At 40.0% G+C, this 19,445-nt stretch overlaps 1 protein-coding gene across 1 annotated transcript; it reads right to left on the bottom strand.

Annotated features, from left to right (window-relative positions):
• Window positions 1–818: 818 nt before the first annotated feature.
• LOC146163880 (uncharacterized) lies at window positions 819–18,024 on the bottom strand. Its single transcript, XM_083381257.1, has 5 exons — window positions 17,111–18,024; window positions 10,792–11,652; window positions 8,100–8,245; window positions 3,069–3,194; window positions 819–2,749 (listed from the first exon to the last, which is right to left on the bottom strand). The coding sequence occupies exons 1-5, from the start codon at window positions 17,397–17,399 to the stop codon at window positions 2,324–2,326; spliced, it is 1,848 nt and encodes a 615-aa protein (XP_083237383.1). The 5' UTR covers window positions 17,400–18,024; the 3' UTR covers window positions 819–2,323.
• Window positions 18,025–19,445: the final 1,421 nt, after the last annotated feature.

The raw sequence follows: 19,445 nt of genomic DNA, 5'->3' as shown, positions 1-19,445 counted from the left end.
AATAAGTCACGCAACAGTTTCATCACGAAGCATCCGATGGGTTTATGTCGGTAGAGTTTCAACAGTTGCCATTCCTGTAAAGGTGGTAAAGGTATTTTGAATTTAGAGTCAAATAGAGCGTCAAAGACTGTGATTTAAACATATGCACTTCAAATACCCAAGTATGGAATTCGATAAAAAATGTTTATAAAAATTTGCTACAAAGGTAAAATCGTTTATCGTATTTGTCCAATCAAACAGCTTTTCGCCAATGGGCCAAATACCTAAGCAGTTTTAATTGTTGCCATAATGCGGCTTAACGAATTGAATCTGTTTGATCCACTTCTACTTAGCCGCGCCCCGGCGCAACGCTTGAACGAGCAGCTACGCCGGGCATAGCAGCGGAATGGTCACATTGTACAGTTGGCAGCTAAAATTGGGTAAAAACGATTCTTAAAAAATTACATTAATTAGTGTTTTCTAAGAAAAAATGCCGTTTTTGTTGGCAAGAAAATTGACAAGAACGACTTTTACTGTTGAACGGACGAGCAGACGGCTGATCACACGCTCCATTGGGTTATTCACTCAAAATGGCGTCGTTAGCTGGTTTAGTCTTAAACGCTGATTGACGTTAGTTAAATTTCAGGACAGAGCAATTTGAATTTTTTGCCTGAACCCGAGTCTCAGAAATTCCAAACCTGCCTAACTGTTCGAATATTTTGTGAAACATTACGCAAGGACTTTATTCTTGGTATGTTTTAGAGAAACAAGAAGATTTTCGAAGGTATAGGTTTTCATTTCTTCTAATATAACAACGACAACTAAATATCGTATCGAAATGAATTTATTTGTGCGACAAACGACGAGCCGCATTTCAGTTCGACCGGAAAAGCCCTGGCAACGTTTGCAACCGCGCGTCTTGTATAAAGCAATCACCCAAAAGTAAAACATCGATAAGGTAACGCGACATAAAAACGTGGGGAACTCTGTGGAGGGTTGGCGCTGAACTATGAACACACACTGAAGGCAATTTTTTTTACGTTGCAATACATTTCGGTAATTATGTTATAAATCTAAGCCACCTTAGTTTCTATATTATGAAACTATTCGTATATATCGTTTTATAGGTAAATAACGCTATATCGTTTTATAGGTAAATAACGTTTCGGTAATGATTTTGTACTTTGTTTTATGCAGTTAATCAAAATAACCACCAACTCCTTGAAAATTTTCTGCATACAACGAAAAGCTATAACCGAAAAAAGCTGTTACAAAATGAAATAGCTTCGCTCATTAATGTTAAAAAAGCGGCCCAGTAAAGAGGGCGCGGTAAAAATTTACAATGCAACAGCGAAAATGAAAACGAGCATTTCTGAAAAAAGTCTTATGGTGTATCTCGAATCGCAGTGAATGTTCTAGTTGCGATACTAATGATATTGCAGTAATATCCCCTTTTATATTACTTCAGTCTAAGGCTTAAAGCGTAATTTTGTAAGGAATGCGCCGTAGTGTAAAATACCAGTTGAAATAGTTCTTCCAAATTAATCTGTGGTATTCGGAGTACAAGCCGCCAGCATTGCTTCGTATCAATAGTAATAAATAAACAATTTTGTCAAGTAAATCTAATTTTAGTACGACGAAATAAAAAAATGAAGGCGTAAAAACGAATTGGACATATACATCACTAAGCCTAAAAGGAAGTCTTCAAAGCACACAAATACTACATCTCCGAAGCAAAAGAGGTTTCTCTTTCGGCGTAAATTGCAAAGCCGGCAACACATGTAGCTTCAAGAATTTAATGTTTTTCTTTAAACATTATTGTTAGCACCACATGTATTTGGCTCCGATGTTTATACCACACTTTTGCCTTCCACATGTGGAATAGTTTGCTGAGGCGTGATAAAAAATGCGCAGAATATAAAACGTAGTAGAACCTCTAAAACAGTACGTTAGTTATATAAAAGCATTTGGAACGGTGAGGGATTAAAATAAAGCGAAGATGTTTTTAGGCTCACCACTAACCAAAACTGAGCTCCTGATACAGGCAATATACTCACATCCCGATAGCAGAACTGCTGTCATTTGCAGTACGGTGATATAATCAACACGTATTCGCCACCCTAAATACGCGAAAAACACAGTAAGCAAGGGGCAGCATACAGAAGCCACCCGTGGTGTGCGGGTTAGGTAGTAGCAGACTTTTACACAAATGAACTCGATAAGAAAACAGCGTCCGTTTGTCCAGCAAATCAGGTCTGTTCGCCCGCGCGGCAAAGCCCATTAAATCGTGGTGAACATTTATTTGAGCTTATTGCAGCGACTTAAGCACGATGTGCGATCCAATTCACCCCATGGCGTGAACCATGTTGGGGTGGTTTAGCCCCAGGGTGAGACTTCCGGAGCCACTTGCTGCCGCCGCAGCTGCCGCAGAGGGGTAGGTTGGGTGCATGGAGTGCGGGTGGGGCGCTTGCAGCATGGGGTGATGTCCGCCCCCAAATCCGGCCGACCCGGCAAGGTGGTGGTGCATGTGGGGGTGGTGGGGGTGGTGATGGGGGTGCACCCCGCTGAAGGTGTGCATCTGTCCGAAGGAGCCGGTGTAGGCGGCGGCCGCGGCTGCAGCGGCACCGAAGCTCCCTGGGCTCTCGAAAAACTTAAAGTTTGCGGTGTCGAAGCGCGGGTCGCGACACACCGACGACTTCTTTAACTTGGTCGAGATCTTGCGGTTGCGCGTCTGGATCCCTTCCTTCTTCATCGTGAGGGGTCGGTTGACCTGTGATTAGATAGAAGATTAAGACGTTTTACTTTGGGTGTTTTTGATAATTTACGCTTGAACCTATTTACAATGGTCCGAACAACGGGAAACGCAAGTAAAACTAAAGCTTTGCTAAAACAGTAATTATCTAAACGAAAGTATCTTTTGAATAAAAAAAATGTACAAAGGACAAATAAAGAATATAATTCGTTTAACTGACACTTGGTGAAATATATTTCAGGAACGCATCACGGTTTTCTTTTTCTTTTTTTTCAGTTTCCAACTTAACCTGAAAAATTTTGCTAGTTAATTTATTTTGGGTAATTCTGCTACTTACCCCATGCAACTTGTAGTAAAGGCCACAAGCGTTGCACACAGGGTCGCCATTTGCATTTCGCCGCCACAAGGTGGTAGTAGTGGTTGCACAGTTACTGCAGCTTGTTCCTGCCCGCCTTGCCGCCGACTGAAAGAAAAGACAAACTTGAAACGAATATTCTCAAACGGAAAAACGTGTTTAAATGATATAGATTGTCTATTTGGGATAACACAATTAAAATCTTAGATTGAGATAACAGAAAGATTAATACAATAGGATTTGTTAAGTTGAATCCGATAAATGCTGCTCTGCTATAGCCACTGGGATAACATTGCTGGCATCATTCATCTAATCGGCCTGGTCTGTTGCCCTGAGGCGTCAATATGCGTTCATCCGATATTTATTCGCGATTTTCGGATGGTTTTAAATCCCAATGCTGTTCCGTTGTTACTTTTGTAAAAACGTGTTTAATGTTAGATTATGTTGTCGTTTTAAAGTTTTACACAAAAAAAGATAATTTATTTCTCCTTTTTTTATTTATGTCGTTGCCAAACAGATGCTGGTAAGATGAAATAGTAGCCTATGTCACTGTTTTCATGATGGAATACAATTAAATGATCAACGAGGCCTAATTTTCAGGCGTATGGCGTCAATTATTTAAGCAGCGTAAAGATACTAGCGTAAAGATAAGTAACATAATTGTAGGATAAATATTTTTAGTTATTTATTTGTCATAAATTGTACAGATTTTAAAAACAAAAAAAAGAAATATTAAGCGAAATATTATTTCGATGCCGTCATTTTTGCCACACAGGCAGTAAGGTGTGTGTCGTTTCTCCTACATCTGACTAACTTTTCTTTTCCGTTGTCCAATTTTAATGTATTGGACATACAGCGAACAAATGTGACCAAACAAGACACGAGGCGACCAGCCATCGATCAGCAACCCTTTAATGATAAGGCCGTTAGCCCGCATACAGCACTTAACCAAAAAAACACGACCTTTCATAGAGGTCCACACTGCTGTTCAAAGAGCCACAATATGTCCCTTCATAATAGACTGGAAATGATGTAGGATTTGATAGTATGGTGCAAGCGCTTTTGTTAGTGCAGTAAGTACTTCTTGCCTCAATAAATGTCTCTTCGTAATATACGATGACTATAACGAAAATCTTTACTCACAAATATCCACAGTTATGTCCAAAAATTTGTAAAATGATATAATGTGTAACAATTTGCAAAATATTTCTTACATATTACACTAATGTACTGAGCCAATAAGGACCAGCAACTCGATTAAAGTATAGCTTGCGAAAAGAGTTTTATTTTTGTGGTTAGTGAAATAAGGTAACCCACGGCTATATAGTCACATCAGCCATTAGCATTGTGGTGACTGGATTCAGCAATTTATTTTATAATGTATTTTGCTTCGGATTAATCTTCTTAATAGAAAACAAGTCCTCATAATAAGTTCAAATTGTATAGGTTTTTAAAAAATATAAGTTTAAACAAAAATTCTACCCTATAATCGAATCACCTATTTATAGTAATTTGTTTCAATAATGTTCTGTGCCTAAGGATTATTAGTATTACCACGAATTTCAATTATGACATCATAAGGTTAAATAAAGGATTGTGGAAGACTGATTTGCTGACAATTTGTTTCGGGCGCAAGCAGGTGCTGTGGACGCCATTTTGAATGTTTGTGTGTTACTTCGCGTTTAGTTCGGATTAATTCTGTTTTGACAGCAAAGTGTATATGTGAATTACTGACCACACGAAGTCAAAAGTTCACGCATGTGCCGTGGTGAGTAGTTTGTTTAACTTTTTCTGCGCAGCCATGCAATGTAGCCTACGTCATAATCCGACTTGATATGTTTTCATCGTCTTACGCGTGCTGGACGTGACTGTCCTAGTAGTTGTCAGTGAAGTCCTATTTCATAGAATGTCCCCGCGTTCTTAGCAGTCATTTTTGCGCTGGTCTACAATCCTACCACACAACTATTTGTTCAACACAAAGTGTTTTGGTTAGGGTGGGTCAAGTATAATATTTATTACCCCTTATTTATCTGTTCATTGCAATTTCATTTTGACAACACGTTTCGTTACTCGTGGAAAAGTGGTAGAATTCTAGGCCACCGTAATTTTGAATTACCGCCCAGGATTAAGGCCTTACGCAGTTGTATGTCACCTTAACTTAACAAGTGCTATGCGCCACCATGCAGATTATTCACTACGGACAACGTTTTACTCGCAAATTTCATTTGGGAGGTTTTGTTCTCCCTCAGAGAGGCGACTAACACAACAGAGAGGCTCATTAGGTTGTAAGATAGTAACAGGGAAGAGGAAAATAACGAGTCGACGACTTTGCTACATATGACCCGTTGTCATCTGTATATACTATTGGGGGTCATGGCCGAAGACGACATGAATTTTTTATCACTGTTTTTGCGACAGCGTGGAAGTGCGGGTTTTTTGTGGCCCGTAATTGGAATTTCACAAGTCTGTTTGAGAGTAGCGCAAGATGTTACCCTTAAACCTACGCGCAATTGACCTAATCATCCGATTATGGAAATTAGAAGTCCAATTTGTTTTTTCACCCACTTCCAATTTTGCTTTTTCACCCTTTTGCACGTACTAATATATATATCTAATTTTTTTTGGTATGTATAGTGTATACTTTATTGTTAACTCGAGCCGTAAGTATAGGTAAACACAATGTTTTCGTTTTTCATCACTGAATTTTGTTTTATTAACGATAATGTGTTCATACTCCACGCCAAGTTAGTGGAGTTGAATATGTCTTTGCAGTGTTCAAATTTTCGTGTAATTAAAAAATCATACTCCGCAACCTTTTTATTGGCAGCGCATTTTTTTACTGCAGGTTGTTTTTTGTTGAAACACAAGATTATAATCGCGGTAGCTTAATTTAAATAAATAATATTTATTTTCCAATTTCACCGCGGCACACCTATCAGGTTTACCAGTTCCAGAGCACTGGAACAGATCATCTTGTGTTTAGACGTCCTTGGTCTCTAAAAACGTGAAAATCGCAAATCTGAGTTGAACGTTAAAGCAAATAAAGCATTTATGAGTAATTTAACGACTTCAGAGAACAAAAAACATAATTTCCCTTTTGTTTAAGCATTTTTTTCCCCATTCGAACCGGAAATAGTTTACTCGATTTGAAACATTTCTTCATTTTTTGTTTATATGACGCATTTCTGTAAATGTGACATTGACTGCAAACCGCCTAGGTCAGGTTGGCGCGATTCGATCGCCCAAGTGGATTGAACTGTTCTGGCAAAAGCTGCTAAACGGAATTGTAAACTGTTCATCCTGTGGTCGGAAGCGGCGCGGACCATATTACCTGACTGGTGACCCCACGTTTACCTCTTGCGTTAAGCGCGGGTCGTTGGCGATGGGCCGCGGCCACACTTCGCATCATTGTGGGCCTGTCTACGCCCTTCGGTTGTACGGATGTAGGGCCTGGTATCGGGACACCATTAAATTATTTAGAAAAGATTCGATACGCTGCGAGGTGCAGCCGTTGAATTTGGCGAACTGGCTTCTATTTCAACACCTCGTAGCGAGCACGACGTTAAAGTGCTGACAACAAACAAAGCGAAATACGTTATAAACATCGGCGTTGTACACGGGTGCAGTGGCGTAAATCAACAGATTGGCGTCATAAACTGACTTGTATTTCAAACAGAATTATATTTTCTTGTACAAGTTATTTCTACCCATTTCTTTGTTTGTTTTTTTTGGCGGCAGTCGGTAAAATATGTGCTTGTAACGAGGGATTGTGCACCTTGGAGTTGTTTTGTTAACAAAAGCACTACGACTCAAATTAAATTTCGTCCAATATATGTTAAGTTAAGTTTCGAAAGATACTGCCAAAAAGATAAAAAACCCGAAAAAAATGTCGGACAGGCTATTGTTAAATCACGCAGTTGTCACATAACAGTGCCCTTTGTTGCTCGTGAATATCAGTTGTCGAAACAGGTACAAGTACAAATTATAGGTATGTTGACAAAGTCTGTTTTGACTAGTTAATTAAGTTGTGTTGAGGTAGCACTTGTTATTCTGATATATCATGCTTCTTTCATTGCCTATTAATTTATTAGTTTCTTGAAATATGGTAAACACTCATTTACATTGCAATTTAATGTCAGTCGCTACACATTTTCCCCTTAAGGGCGTAATTATGTTTATAATCCCTAAAATTTGAATCCATTATCTGCCTTGTTTGTGCCTAACAAGGCTGCATAATCAAACACGACTCCTCATACCCTTTTACGTTTTCCCGTAAAAGGGTTTGTTGATCTTGGGTGCAGGAAGACTCAGTAGTTTACCCTAACGTCAAGCGGCATTTGTCAAAGACTGTGGGAACCGAAACGATCTGACCAAAAATGCCGGCACTTACTCTGCAAAATAGCGCCGCATTGAAGCCGAAACCGTTACATTGTCGCACGGCGAGCGACGAAGCCGCGGCAATAGCTTCTCGTACTGGTGCCAAATTGCGCAAACGGCAGTCCCATATGTAGGGTTATTTTCAAGGTCACTTGCAAATCAAAGGTCGTGCAAAGCGGTCCGCGCGGACCGGCTGGTGTATTTTGGGCGCTGCGAATTCGCGGCGTCGTTAAACAGCGAATGGCTCTTGTAAACAACTCGAAATATGGTCCTGAATGGCGGGCAATTCACTTGGCGCTATGACGCAATGTCTGCCCAATATCGCCCTCGTGTGATTAGCTCTCTTCACCACCAGCCAATTGTATGACGTCACAATCACGCGTTGGAGACCTCACGGAGCCGTTTAATTCGCCGGTATCTTGTGTGGGATTTGCTGACAGTGTAGTTTTTAGTTTGGAAATGTATTGACTTTGTCAAACAAGAATCGAGTGGTAAATTCTGCCTAACCTTTTAAATGCTGTTAAAGTATTACTGGATAAATAAATCATCCCAAACATAATATTTAATATAAACTTTGAAAGAAGATAGTTTCGACAATCGACAGAATTTAGCATGGGATAACATCGGATGACTTACCAGACGTTTTTTCGGCTTGATCAGTGGTCGGTTTTGTCCATTCATCTTGTGGTAGAGTCCGCATGCGTTGCAAAGGTAATGTCCGGTCCCATCGCGTCTCCAAAGTGGAGTTGCAGTTGCGCCGCAGTTAACACACTCGCGGCCCTCTGCAAGAAGTGCACACATCAAAGTTAATGCCTTCGCCCCTCTGACAAGACGAATTAACCAATCAGTGCAGTTTGCTCGTGTTGGTTTTGCGCGAAACCACATCGCGGTATGTGCCCTGGAAGCGAGCCAAAATCATCAACACGAAATTATGATGTGATTCTGGCTTTAGTGGCAACATGTGATTACGGGTTTAACCGAGACATTGGTGAAAAACGAAGTAGCATTTTGATTGCTCAAGCATAAACGCAAGGAGCCACACAATATCTTAGATTATTATAGCTACCAACGCGAAATTCAAAAAGAACTGAAGCTGAAAACTACATTTGGTTGGGAAACGCATCAATTGGCGTGGTTAAAGATGCGTTTATTTTAGGAGGTTGAGCTAACGATCCATCAATGCCGTGATGGATTGCGGCTCGTTTGGAGATGTAAGTTGTAGGTGAAGCATCAGTGACAGCAGCCCGCAAGAGCGTTTATTTTAGGGCAATTGCTGCGCCCGAGCCGTGTCGGCCCACAGAAAAGTCAATTAAAACCTGTTTACGCCGTCTCGACTCCACCTGAGCGACGTTCGGATAAGCACTATTACATTGTTTTGTTCATGGCAAAATTGAAAACGATTTTTTAGGGGTCCGACGGCCGTTTTTAACTTTCACGTAATTCGCATGCCTACCACTGACTGCTGTTTTGAAAAGCGGCAGGAATTCAAACGCGGTACCGGTGAAATATATATATTTAAGTCCCAAAGGACGTATCTCATTTGAAATTATTGTATCTTGTGGTATTTTCTGTTCAAGTTTGCTACATATTAAAATAAATCTCAACCTATCTGTCGTTCTCTTGAACGAGACGGTGGCGTACAATTGGTATCTTAAACCGCACCTGATGGTTTTGGCGCTATTCAACTATCGGCGTTGATTTGTTTTGGAAGGACGCTCACAAGAATAGGAAGCAATCGAGATCAAATGCATTGGGCGGCCAACAGCGACGTGATAGAAGAACCAGGCACTATACTACCGTGTGACGTCGACAATCAAGTCCTTATAACATTTTTAAATTCTAGGTTTCTTAAATCAGCAGCAATAAAGGTGCCAATTCGAAAAGGAAAATAAGCTTCTATATATATTTGTAACCTGACAAAAGGGACACTATATACAAATTCATAATAATCAAGCAGCAATTAACATGACCGATATGTGATAGTTATCACACTCTTAAACGCTTTTTCTTTCCAATTGTTTGACGGACTATGAAAACTTAACAATCAACTTATTATTTTCCGGCTTTATATTGTTGAAACGCGAAATAAATCAATTCAATTGAAGTTTTCCCGCAAAAATAGGAGCTATGCGAATATGCGTTTTTACGTTTGCGAAGTCATCAACGTTGCAAGGTGAAATCCCCCAATAGACGTTGACAGATTTCGGCAATGTCTTCAATTGGCGGTTGCCATCACTTCAACAGCACACGTTACAGGGCAATAAACAGGAACATAGAATGTTGGTAGCGCACTTGTGCCTTACGAGCGTCCTTAAACGGCCAATCGCTGCATTCATCTACAGGAAACGTCAATCAGTCACCATTCTCTATCGCCCAGATCTATTCACGGGCATATCCCGGATTTTAACACCCATCAAAAGAGTTCAACTGCCATGGTAATGTAAAAACTGATTTATCCAATGTCAACAGCTGTTGGTGATTTGTGGCACAATGTTTCAAGAAGACTTTATTTATTGAGTTTTGCCGACCAATCGAGCACTATATTTTTAATTTCAATACGAAGGAGATATCTTACACATAAACGTTGGTAATAATTGCACTATTTGAATCAACCCGCACTATGACTATCCCGACCCATAACCATGTACAAAATATTTTTTCATTGTGTAACGTGGTGTCAAGGAAAAAGAGAAAAGCCATTGTTTATTAGGCTTCCTGCATTATCCCTGATTCCCCGTATCTCAATTTCGGTGTCAATTCAAAATGGGCCAAAAAATCCATGGCGGTAACGCTAACCACCATTTTTGTGGCTTTTAGGTTACGAACTGCAGTAGGTTGTACCGCAGTGAGAACAAATTCCATTTAAATATATCGAAGGGTTTGAAATGCGAAACGTGTGTCTATATATAACGGGAAAAGTAAAAACGTACAAAAACAATAAACGTTTTAACCCTGAAAATGATGATACTATGTTGCTTTGAGTTAACATTTTTTTGACTTGTTTTAATTAATTACAAATTTTGGAAATTAAAAATAATATAGAGAGAACATGTAGTGTATAATTATTTCAACGTGTTAAGCTGTCTAACACATTTATTAAAAATATGGCGGAAATAAACAAATGGAAACCTTGTCAATTTTAATAGATATCCAGTTATTGTGGCACCTGCGACTTATCAAATATTTTCGAAAGTTTTTTTGTGTGATTCTTTAGCCGAATTTCTTTATTTCAAAATGAATTATTTTCATTGACAAACAGTCAGAAAATTTTGTGCGAATGATTTTTGCAGGAGGTTTTTTACTAAAAAAACGAACACTTCAGACAAACCTGTGCTAGATCGGCTTTTAGACTTTGATTTGGTAGGGTAGGTAGACGAGGCCGAGACCTTGTTGGCGTCCGACGGGAGTGGGTAGCTCGAAAGGCCGCTGTTGTACTCGGCGGTGTTTGATGTCATGTAGGGGTGCGTGTAGGCGATCATGGAGGTCGTCGAAATGCCCAGGTCGCTCTGCTTTCCGTCAGTACTCGCCTGGTGATACAAATGGTGGTTGTGTATGGGGTGCGCGGGATGCTGGCAAGAGTTCATGGACGACGGGGTCTGCTGTTGCTGCTGTTGTTGTTGCTGCTGCTGCTGCTGTTGCTCGTTTTGCGAGGACTGCCTCGAGGTGGTCTGATGCAGCTGATGGTGAGAGCTGGAGTTGGAAACGCCGCTGGAGGGCGTCAGCGGCATCGTTGCGCCCCCGCCCTCGATTTCCTCCTTGGGAGGAGTCGGAAAGGCGTGGAAAGGCTGGGTGCTGCTCCCTGCGGAAGTCCTCGTCTCGCATGCCGAATCGAGCGACGACACGCAAGCAATGGAAGAGGAGTCGACTCCTTCGTTGCCGTCCGACGCGGCGGCGCTCCTGCTGGCAGTCGAAGTCGCGCTCTCGGCCTTCACCGGCGAGTGACGGGAGGACGGGTAGCCAGGGATGTGCGACGGCGTCTTCCCGTTGTGCGTGCTCCACGGGTTGGCGTGCGGCGCAGCGATGTTAGGACGCGCAGCGCCGCCCAGTGGAGCGAACACCGTGGTCCTGGAGGACGATCCGAACCAGGGAAGGCCCGAAGAGGTGCCGGTCGGGATGTGGTGATGAGACTGCGGGTGGAAGTTGCTCGACGGCACCGGACACGTTCTCTCCGCTTCGGCGCGGGCAGCCGCTTTAAAAGAAGAATAGCGCGATGAGTAAAAAGACGAGGAGCGCGGCAGCAGGGATGTATGGAAGTTTGATCTGCGCGGCACCGTGCACAGGTTGTAGGCTCCGTTTTCCTGCAGCGTGTCGCTCAAGTCGAGATCGCTGCCATACAAATGGCCGCTGTAGTCGGAATCAATCATATCGCAGTTTAGGTTATTATTCGATCAATTCTATACACCTGTGGCAATTATAGGACCATGTTTTTAAACTTCCGCTATTAAGCTGTGTTTACATTTATCCACACGTTTTCGGTCACTCCTACCGAACGTAGCAATGAGGCGGTCGTACGATACAAAACTAACAACTGTTTATTCCTATATCTTTTAATTGTTTCGAGTTAATAAAATAAGGATTCTTAATTTGGTCTATTCTTGCTTTGCCTAATTTAAAGAGTTCTACTAATCCTCACACCAGTGTAACGGATCCCTAAAAATTGTTTTTGGTTCGCATATACCAGGGTCGGGATGTATTTTTTCGGAGATGGCGTAATTAATATACGTCATAAAACAAGTAGACATAACAAACCTTCTGTTTTGGGTCGAATTCATTAATGTAAATATACTCTAAATACATTCGGAGAGATGGCGCCAACCGCCAATAGTGTTTTTTTCTATTAATGTACTACCTTTCATTCAAATTTTCCTATTATTCAGTAAGATTTCAATTAGGCCTTCATTGACCCCCAAACTGACCCATCTACCCTTAGGTGGTCCACGTACCTCAGTTTAAGAACCCATGCCTTACATAACGAATTCAAATAACAGCCGATTTGTAACAAATACTAGCATAGAACGGGGCTCTGTTTTTGAAAAACAAAAACCACACAACCTATCTTCAGTAACATGTTTTTGGTAACAATTAACTAGCTTACGTAACCTTGGTAAGCAGTCTACTTCAATGTAACCTTGGTAAGCAGTCTACGCCGTGTTCCCATTTGCTTATAGGCTTTTTGGTCAGGGTTCGTTTCCTGTGTTACTTCTTCTAATTGCTTCTGATCTGCTCATTGCAATGCGACTGGCCTTTTTCAGTAGCGCGCACAGTCGCACACTGATTCACCAGCCGAATCAACCCTGGCGATTCGCTTCATTCCCCGAGAACTGCGATTTACTGATTGTGAACTGATCTAGGATAACCCTATTTTATATTAAGATCATAATCATTGCTTCGGTTTTGTGCGGTATAACCTCCAAAGAAATGCTGGGTTTTCGGTTTTACATGATATTTTATGTCAGCCAACTGTGGAACAGTATGGATGTGCTGATAAAATTTTATCTATCTTTCCAATCTAATTAGAGTTTGTCCTTTAAAATGGATTTTCTTGCACTTTTAAGATTTAACATGTAACCTCTTAATTCTTACCCTATGTCCCTTGCTTAGAATTTTACTGTTTACTCAGTTGGCTCTACAGTTTTTATGAGGTAATAGTGGGCGTCTGTGGATTACAGTTAGTTGGTTATTTCTACGGTTTTAAATATATAACGAGACAAATTTAACGCCTAACGCTAGTGCTTTTGTCATAACACGAGATACAATACGAACAGTGACTCCAAACTTTGTATAATATTTTTAAATCGTCTAATAAATGTACTTGGGGCATTGAACAAACTGGGTAGTTTATTGTTTTAGCTATTATTATATAAAAGTAATCTCGCTCCAACGCGGGTTGGTTGATAAACATATACGTCAGATGTGAATTAAATTTTTTCCATGAATTTGACAACTTCTCCCTTTGAAACTTTTAATAAAATTTACTTGCACGCGCCCGCTAGTGACCGGATCGATATTTTTTCCATTTTTGCTCGTCGAAAAGTCGTATTTTCTATCAAGCAGAGTTGTTTCGACGTAATTACAGATACTATCAGAGCTTGTATCTTCGGCGCCCTGAGTGTCCCCTAAAGAAGAGAGCGCCCATTTCGTTCCAAGTTTCCCAAGGTCGCTTCATTTACAGCAATTTGTATACACGGGGTGTATATCGCGAGCACATGGGAGGGGGCATATGTCGGGAAATGTGTGATAGTAATCAAACAAAATGCATTAGGCCTATCTCGCTAAACAATCTCTCAGCCTGCGGTCGCACACTGCCGGGAGCCCAACGCTGTCAAGGTGACACTGTTTAATTATTTATCCAAGATTTGTCAGCGGATAGTAATCCCGCTTGTGGAGCAAATTTCACTACAGAAATCAGGGTTTGTGTCGAAAACACGAGTAATGACTTTTTTCGCTGCCTTAATTTTATTTTAATGATATACTCTATTGACCCGTCACGTGTTCAAGAAATCTTGTTTTACATAAAACGGTGTAGAACGTTAACTCCCACACCAATGTTTACTGTTGTATTGTAAGACGTATAACTTATGTTTTAACAACGATAATGGTCGTTAAATAAAGGATTTTCAAGTCATTTTTTAAGTCTGTTAAAGATGGAAGTTAAATTTTCGGGGAAGTCCACGGCCAGTATCAGGCTTAACACTACACCTTTAACCTGCAAAGAGATAAATTCTATCCCTTGTTTTGATAAGGAGATCGTTCGAAAATCTGATGCGTACGCCTTGCTATTATTTTCGTATCTTGTCCCTAGTGCCGGGACCAATTTCGCGTCGGCCTTTCGTTAAGCCAATTTACCGCACACCCCCTGAAGGCTTAAACGTTTCGACAACGCCGACAGGTTCGCAAGCTCCACTGTCAAAACGCGCGAACCGATTTTGTCGTCACAGTGACGCACGTTTAACCCTACAGTCCTTTATCTTCCCATTAGAAGCAGGACAAAAATCCAAAAAACACGAAAAGTTGCTGGTCCGGTGTGTTTACGTTTTTGTACGCTCAACGCTTGTGTTCACAAAACACCCTCCAATGTTTATTTCCTATGGAAGGCTTAGCTTCGACCCTTGGTCCGTCGGACTGTAGCCCACTGCTTTGAAAATCCTCGTATAGTAGTTTATTTTCTGACAAAACACCACCGGTGTATTGCGCATAGCGACGCTGCAAATGATGAATCATTGTGATCATTTACGATTATTCTATGATTGAACGTAGGCTTTACGCTATGACGTTGGTACTTAGCCCCTTGCAATGTACGTAGGCGGCAATCATTCCTGATTTTGCACGGAAAAGAATAGAATGTTGCATGATGTACTGAAGTTCCAGCTATTGGGTTTAATTATAGCCAAAATTGTTGGAAAGACGTTTGTTTCTTAAACAGCACTTTATAACGTGAGGTCGAACGATATCACTTTTTAAACCGATACCGGTTTCCTAATTTTTCTGTTTTTACTAACCGATACGCTATACCGATTATCGATTTTCTGATATACTAGATATACAGTAAATTGAACATGTAATACAAATAACGTTCAGAAGTTAATAAAACCACTATTTTTGGCATATTAACTTTGCATGACATGCAACACAGTTAATCAAACATTCAGTTAAAGTATAGTCACCCGTTGAAATAAAGGCAGAGGACATATTCTAAAGTTACAAAATTGGAAAACTTGTTTATTGTAGTGAAAATCCAACTTCATAGTAAAATATCATTAAAACCATCTAATTTACGGATACTGATATATCGGTAGGAGTGGAATATCGGCCGGCATTATCGGTAAACCGATATATCGGTCTATCTTTATTCATTGGTATATTCCAGCGGTTCTCAACCAGTGGGCCTTGGCTCAGCTCAACAGACCAATTTAAAAAAGCTAGATTTAATTTCATTTTTGTCACTATATTTAATTTTACAGGAATAATGGCTTGGGGAGGAATTTAAAAGGAATGTAAATTTATTGTTCAGCTGAAAGTATCTAACTAATGCACGGTTGAATAAATAATCTGTTTTGAAACATGTTCTGCTGAGTTTTGTTCTAAACCAATTTTACAGTTTTTTCTTTCATATAAATTTATTGGGCCACAGATTTTTTTTTGCTACGTAAATGGGCCACGAAAGAAAAAAGGTTGAGAACCACTGGCATATTCGCAGGACGCAACAACACGATGTAACATACAGTTCGTAAACTAGTTTGTCATTGTTATTTATGTTGAGTTCATTATAGTTTTGCCAATAATATCTATGATCATTGTTCAACCAGGTTTTTGTCGTACTTATGAATTCATTTCTCTGATTCTTAAGCGTTTTCTACGTCTTATCTGCACAGCTTTTTAACAGGCCTATCCTCGAGGCCTAATTCTATAGCCTCCCGTTTACCAGGGTTATTTATATTATTTCGTGACCTTAATGTTTAACTGTTGAGTACCATATTGATGTATATATATTTTTGAGTAATTCAATAAGTAATCAGAACCCTTGTTCAGTTTGCGCAAATAAGGTAATCTTCGCCTCGAAAAACGTGCTATGTGACAGGTTACTGTTGTATTACTTTTTGGTGTATGTGACAGCCGACATGATTGAGTCAAATATCTCCTCTCTTTAAACTTTACATTAAACAGAAGTATATGAAGCCACCAGCAAATAGACTGTATAGGGTGGGATTTTTGTTTCTACACACATTTCCGATAAACTTATTTATGTGGCGTGCACTACAAAAAAGCACAAAATTACAGACTGTATGCACTCAAAAAACACGGTTTAACTGTTTTCCCTATCTATCAGTTAACACATTTAATGTGATAGGTAAGGTCGCTGTTGCTTTTTACGTAAAGTAAAAAAAGTGTAGTAAGAATAAATAAGGATAGGTTATGGTCCACTAAACGTCTAGCACAATTTGGTTTAAAAAAAAAAAAATTGCCTTAAAGTAATCAGATAAAAAGAGTGCCAATAAAATATTTGTTGGTCTTACTCCACAAAGTCTTTCCCAATATTGACGTAAGTTAAAAACAAACAAACAATCATTAAAATTAGAAGTCAAATTAGGCACACCTACAAAACAAGTACATTTTGGAGAGTCGTACTGTATTTCTTCGTCGCTTGGTTTGTTTAAAATCAGTGTATTTGCCCTGTTGTTGTTATGTCCTAAATAGGATTTAAATCAACTGCACAAGTGCTATCTTCAAAAACACAACAAAAATATATTTTTTGTTTCTTGGTAAAGCAATATTGTTTTCACTCTGGCATTAAGATATAAAAAAAATACTTGGACTAGTCGCAGTGTACTGATTTTTAGAAGAAATAAATACATTATAGTCTCTGAATAGAACTTTAAATAACAAACTATCCCTCCTGTTTAGTGTTAATAAACAAGCCGCTTAAATTAGGGATTAGACTCAAAAGCCCTGTTAATCCTATGTTGAGAAAACTTTCAAATAAGGTTACGGTTACGCCGAAATTCCTGTTATAATTTCTATGTGTTGGGAGTTAGCGTGATATAACTTTCACTAGCATAATTGCTAAGAGTTTATATTTTATGTATACGTGTAAGGAGCATTTTGCTCTTACGTTTTTCTATTATTATAAAAAGTACAAATGCACGTACCACTTAGACTCCGCTGGTGTACTTTATATTGCATGTTGTAATACTCGGCGGCGCTCTGGCCCTCAAAACGGTGATCTCGAGACAATAGGTAGGCGTCCATGTCTTCAATATATCCTGATTCCATGTAAGGATTGATGGCCGATGGGTGACCAGTGGGCGTAACACCGGCGCCAAACGTTCCAGGACCGGCCGCCATCACGGCAGCGTCGCTTGGGTGGGGGCCTGGGGGAATACCCGGGTGATGATGGGGGTGCGTGAACCACCTGTGTTGATCGGTGGAAGGCATCATGGCTTGTTGTTGTTGGTGGTGTTTTTGCAGGGTTAAATTGCAAACAGTGTTGCTTGTAACATCAGAACACAGTTAAAAGTCTATTGAAAATTTTCCTGTGAAATTGCAATTAAAAAAAGGTTTGTTGGGATTTGATGGATAACCTTAGCTTGTTTTTATGACATATTAACGCGACATTTTAGTTCGAAAGAATTATTATAATAAAATAGCTTATCACTCTAAATAAAAATATATAGTAATGTATATTTTCTTCGCTTTGTCGGGCAATTATACAGTGTTATATATGTACTTGTTCATTTGTTTGACACATGTCTTGTTATTTGTACATATAAAACCGTGTTGTGTGTATTGTTGATATGTGCAGTATTTATGGTGATTAACATATAGGTGTAGCCGTGTTAAGAAAAAACGTGTGCATTAAATTCCTAATATAATACAAAAATTGTATTAGAAAACAAACATGTTGCGCAATAAATAAACATTTAGTTCCTAAATGAGACGCTGGAGATAAAAGAAAAGGCTGTTTCACCTGCTAGCCAAACACGGTTTACATGCAGTTAGTTTTAGTCATGACACGGGTTACATGCAGTTAGTTTTTAGTCATCGCGTTAAAGATGAGTATATGAGATGCGTGACAACCAAAATGGCGTCTATGACGTCAATAAGCCTTCGCATCCTTTAAATTTCCGTCGTTTAGGGCTTTTAATTAGCATGGCCTGATTTGGATATCCACCTCATTGCATTGCTATATGACGACCTTCCGAAGACATTTGCCCTAATACCAGTATTTTTCCTTTTTTTCATGGTTTTTCTCCGTAAGCACTTTTAAAATGCAAACCAGGGTGACTAAAAGGTTTTGCGTTGCTAAAAAAATATATTTGTCATCAAACCCGCAAAGAGGTACTTTTTTGGCTCATCCAAGTCCATAAGTCTTTATGCTAAGTGATTAGATAATCGGCTTTTCATCAATACTAAGCGGATATCCAATGGTTGTCGTTAGCCGATATTACTTTGATTAATCATAACCTCTAAGTGTAACATATCGTATAAAAATGTAGTTTTCCCACCAACCGTAATCGGGTGTCAAGCTTAGCGAACATAATTAAAAACAGGTGGCGTCAAATGAATATTAACCTGATTTTTCATACACTCATATTGCTGGCGAATCGGCAAAGCGGCGGACGGCCAATACACGATGGTCGGAACAATATGGCGGCCGTCGAACGCTAACAGTTCCGTCTGAACGCCAGAATAAGCTTATCTATCATCGGCTTTATCAGTGTTAATCACCCGTGACTTGCGTCGCCTGTACAACACAACACCGGGTCAGGTAAGGCAATCTCGTAAACTAAGATAGTCCAAATGTTCCTATATCAAAAATGTAACGCGAAACTCTTACGACACCTTGGGACATGTGGCGTGAGGCTTTTACAGCGCAATTTGATGATTAATAAAACCATTAACCTGAGAATTATTTCATTAAAAGGCAGTGTTAAAACTCCATAAACGGTGTTTTGCTCATGCAAAATATTACCAAGTAAACAATGGCGACCCTGGTGCCGGTAAAGGCACATTTTCTGTTTTTTTCACTAGTGCACTTCACTGTTTACGAATTTTCTGAAACTTGCGTGATCACTATAGATTCAAAACCTAAAACTCGCGGTAACTCGAACTCTACAGTCGAAGGTGAACAAAAATCCACTTCGACTCTACCCTGTTGTATTTTTGGACTACTCCTGGCGAAATGGCCATCGAGAGTGGTGTTGACATTTCTAGACGAAATCTTGTCGCGATTCCCTTCATCCTAGACACCTAATGTGCGCACCATGTCCCCGAAAGGACCTTCCGACGTCGGTCCGATAGCGCTACTTAAAGCCAGCTATCATTACCGGGATCTGGTCCCCTGCTTGCAACGCTGTCACAGTGAGTAATTCTATCCTAAGCGGGCTTGTTGTGGCCCGTCACCGACCGAATTTTACTTTCTGCTGTGCGCCCCTGTGGCCCGCCGAGCGAACAAGCGACTTTAAAAGCAAACATTGTCGTTTT

This window comes from Ascidiella aspersa, chromosome 2 (genome assembly GCF_963924565.1).
Source record: "Ascidiella aspersa chromosome 2, kaAscAspe10.2, whole genome shotgun sequence".
Lineage (NCBI taxonomy): Eukaryota > Metazoa > Chordata > Ascidiacea > Phlebobranchia > Ascidiidae > Ascidiella > Ascidiella aspersa.
Note: the sequence above shows the minus strand (reverse complement) of the source record. Positions and strands in the feature narration are given on the sequence as shown.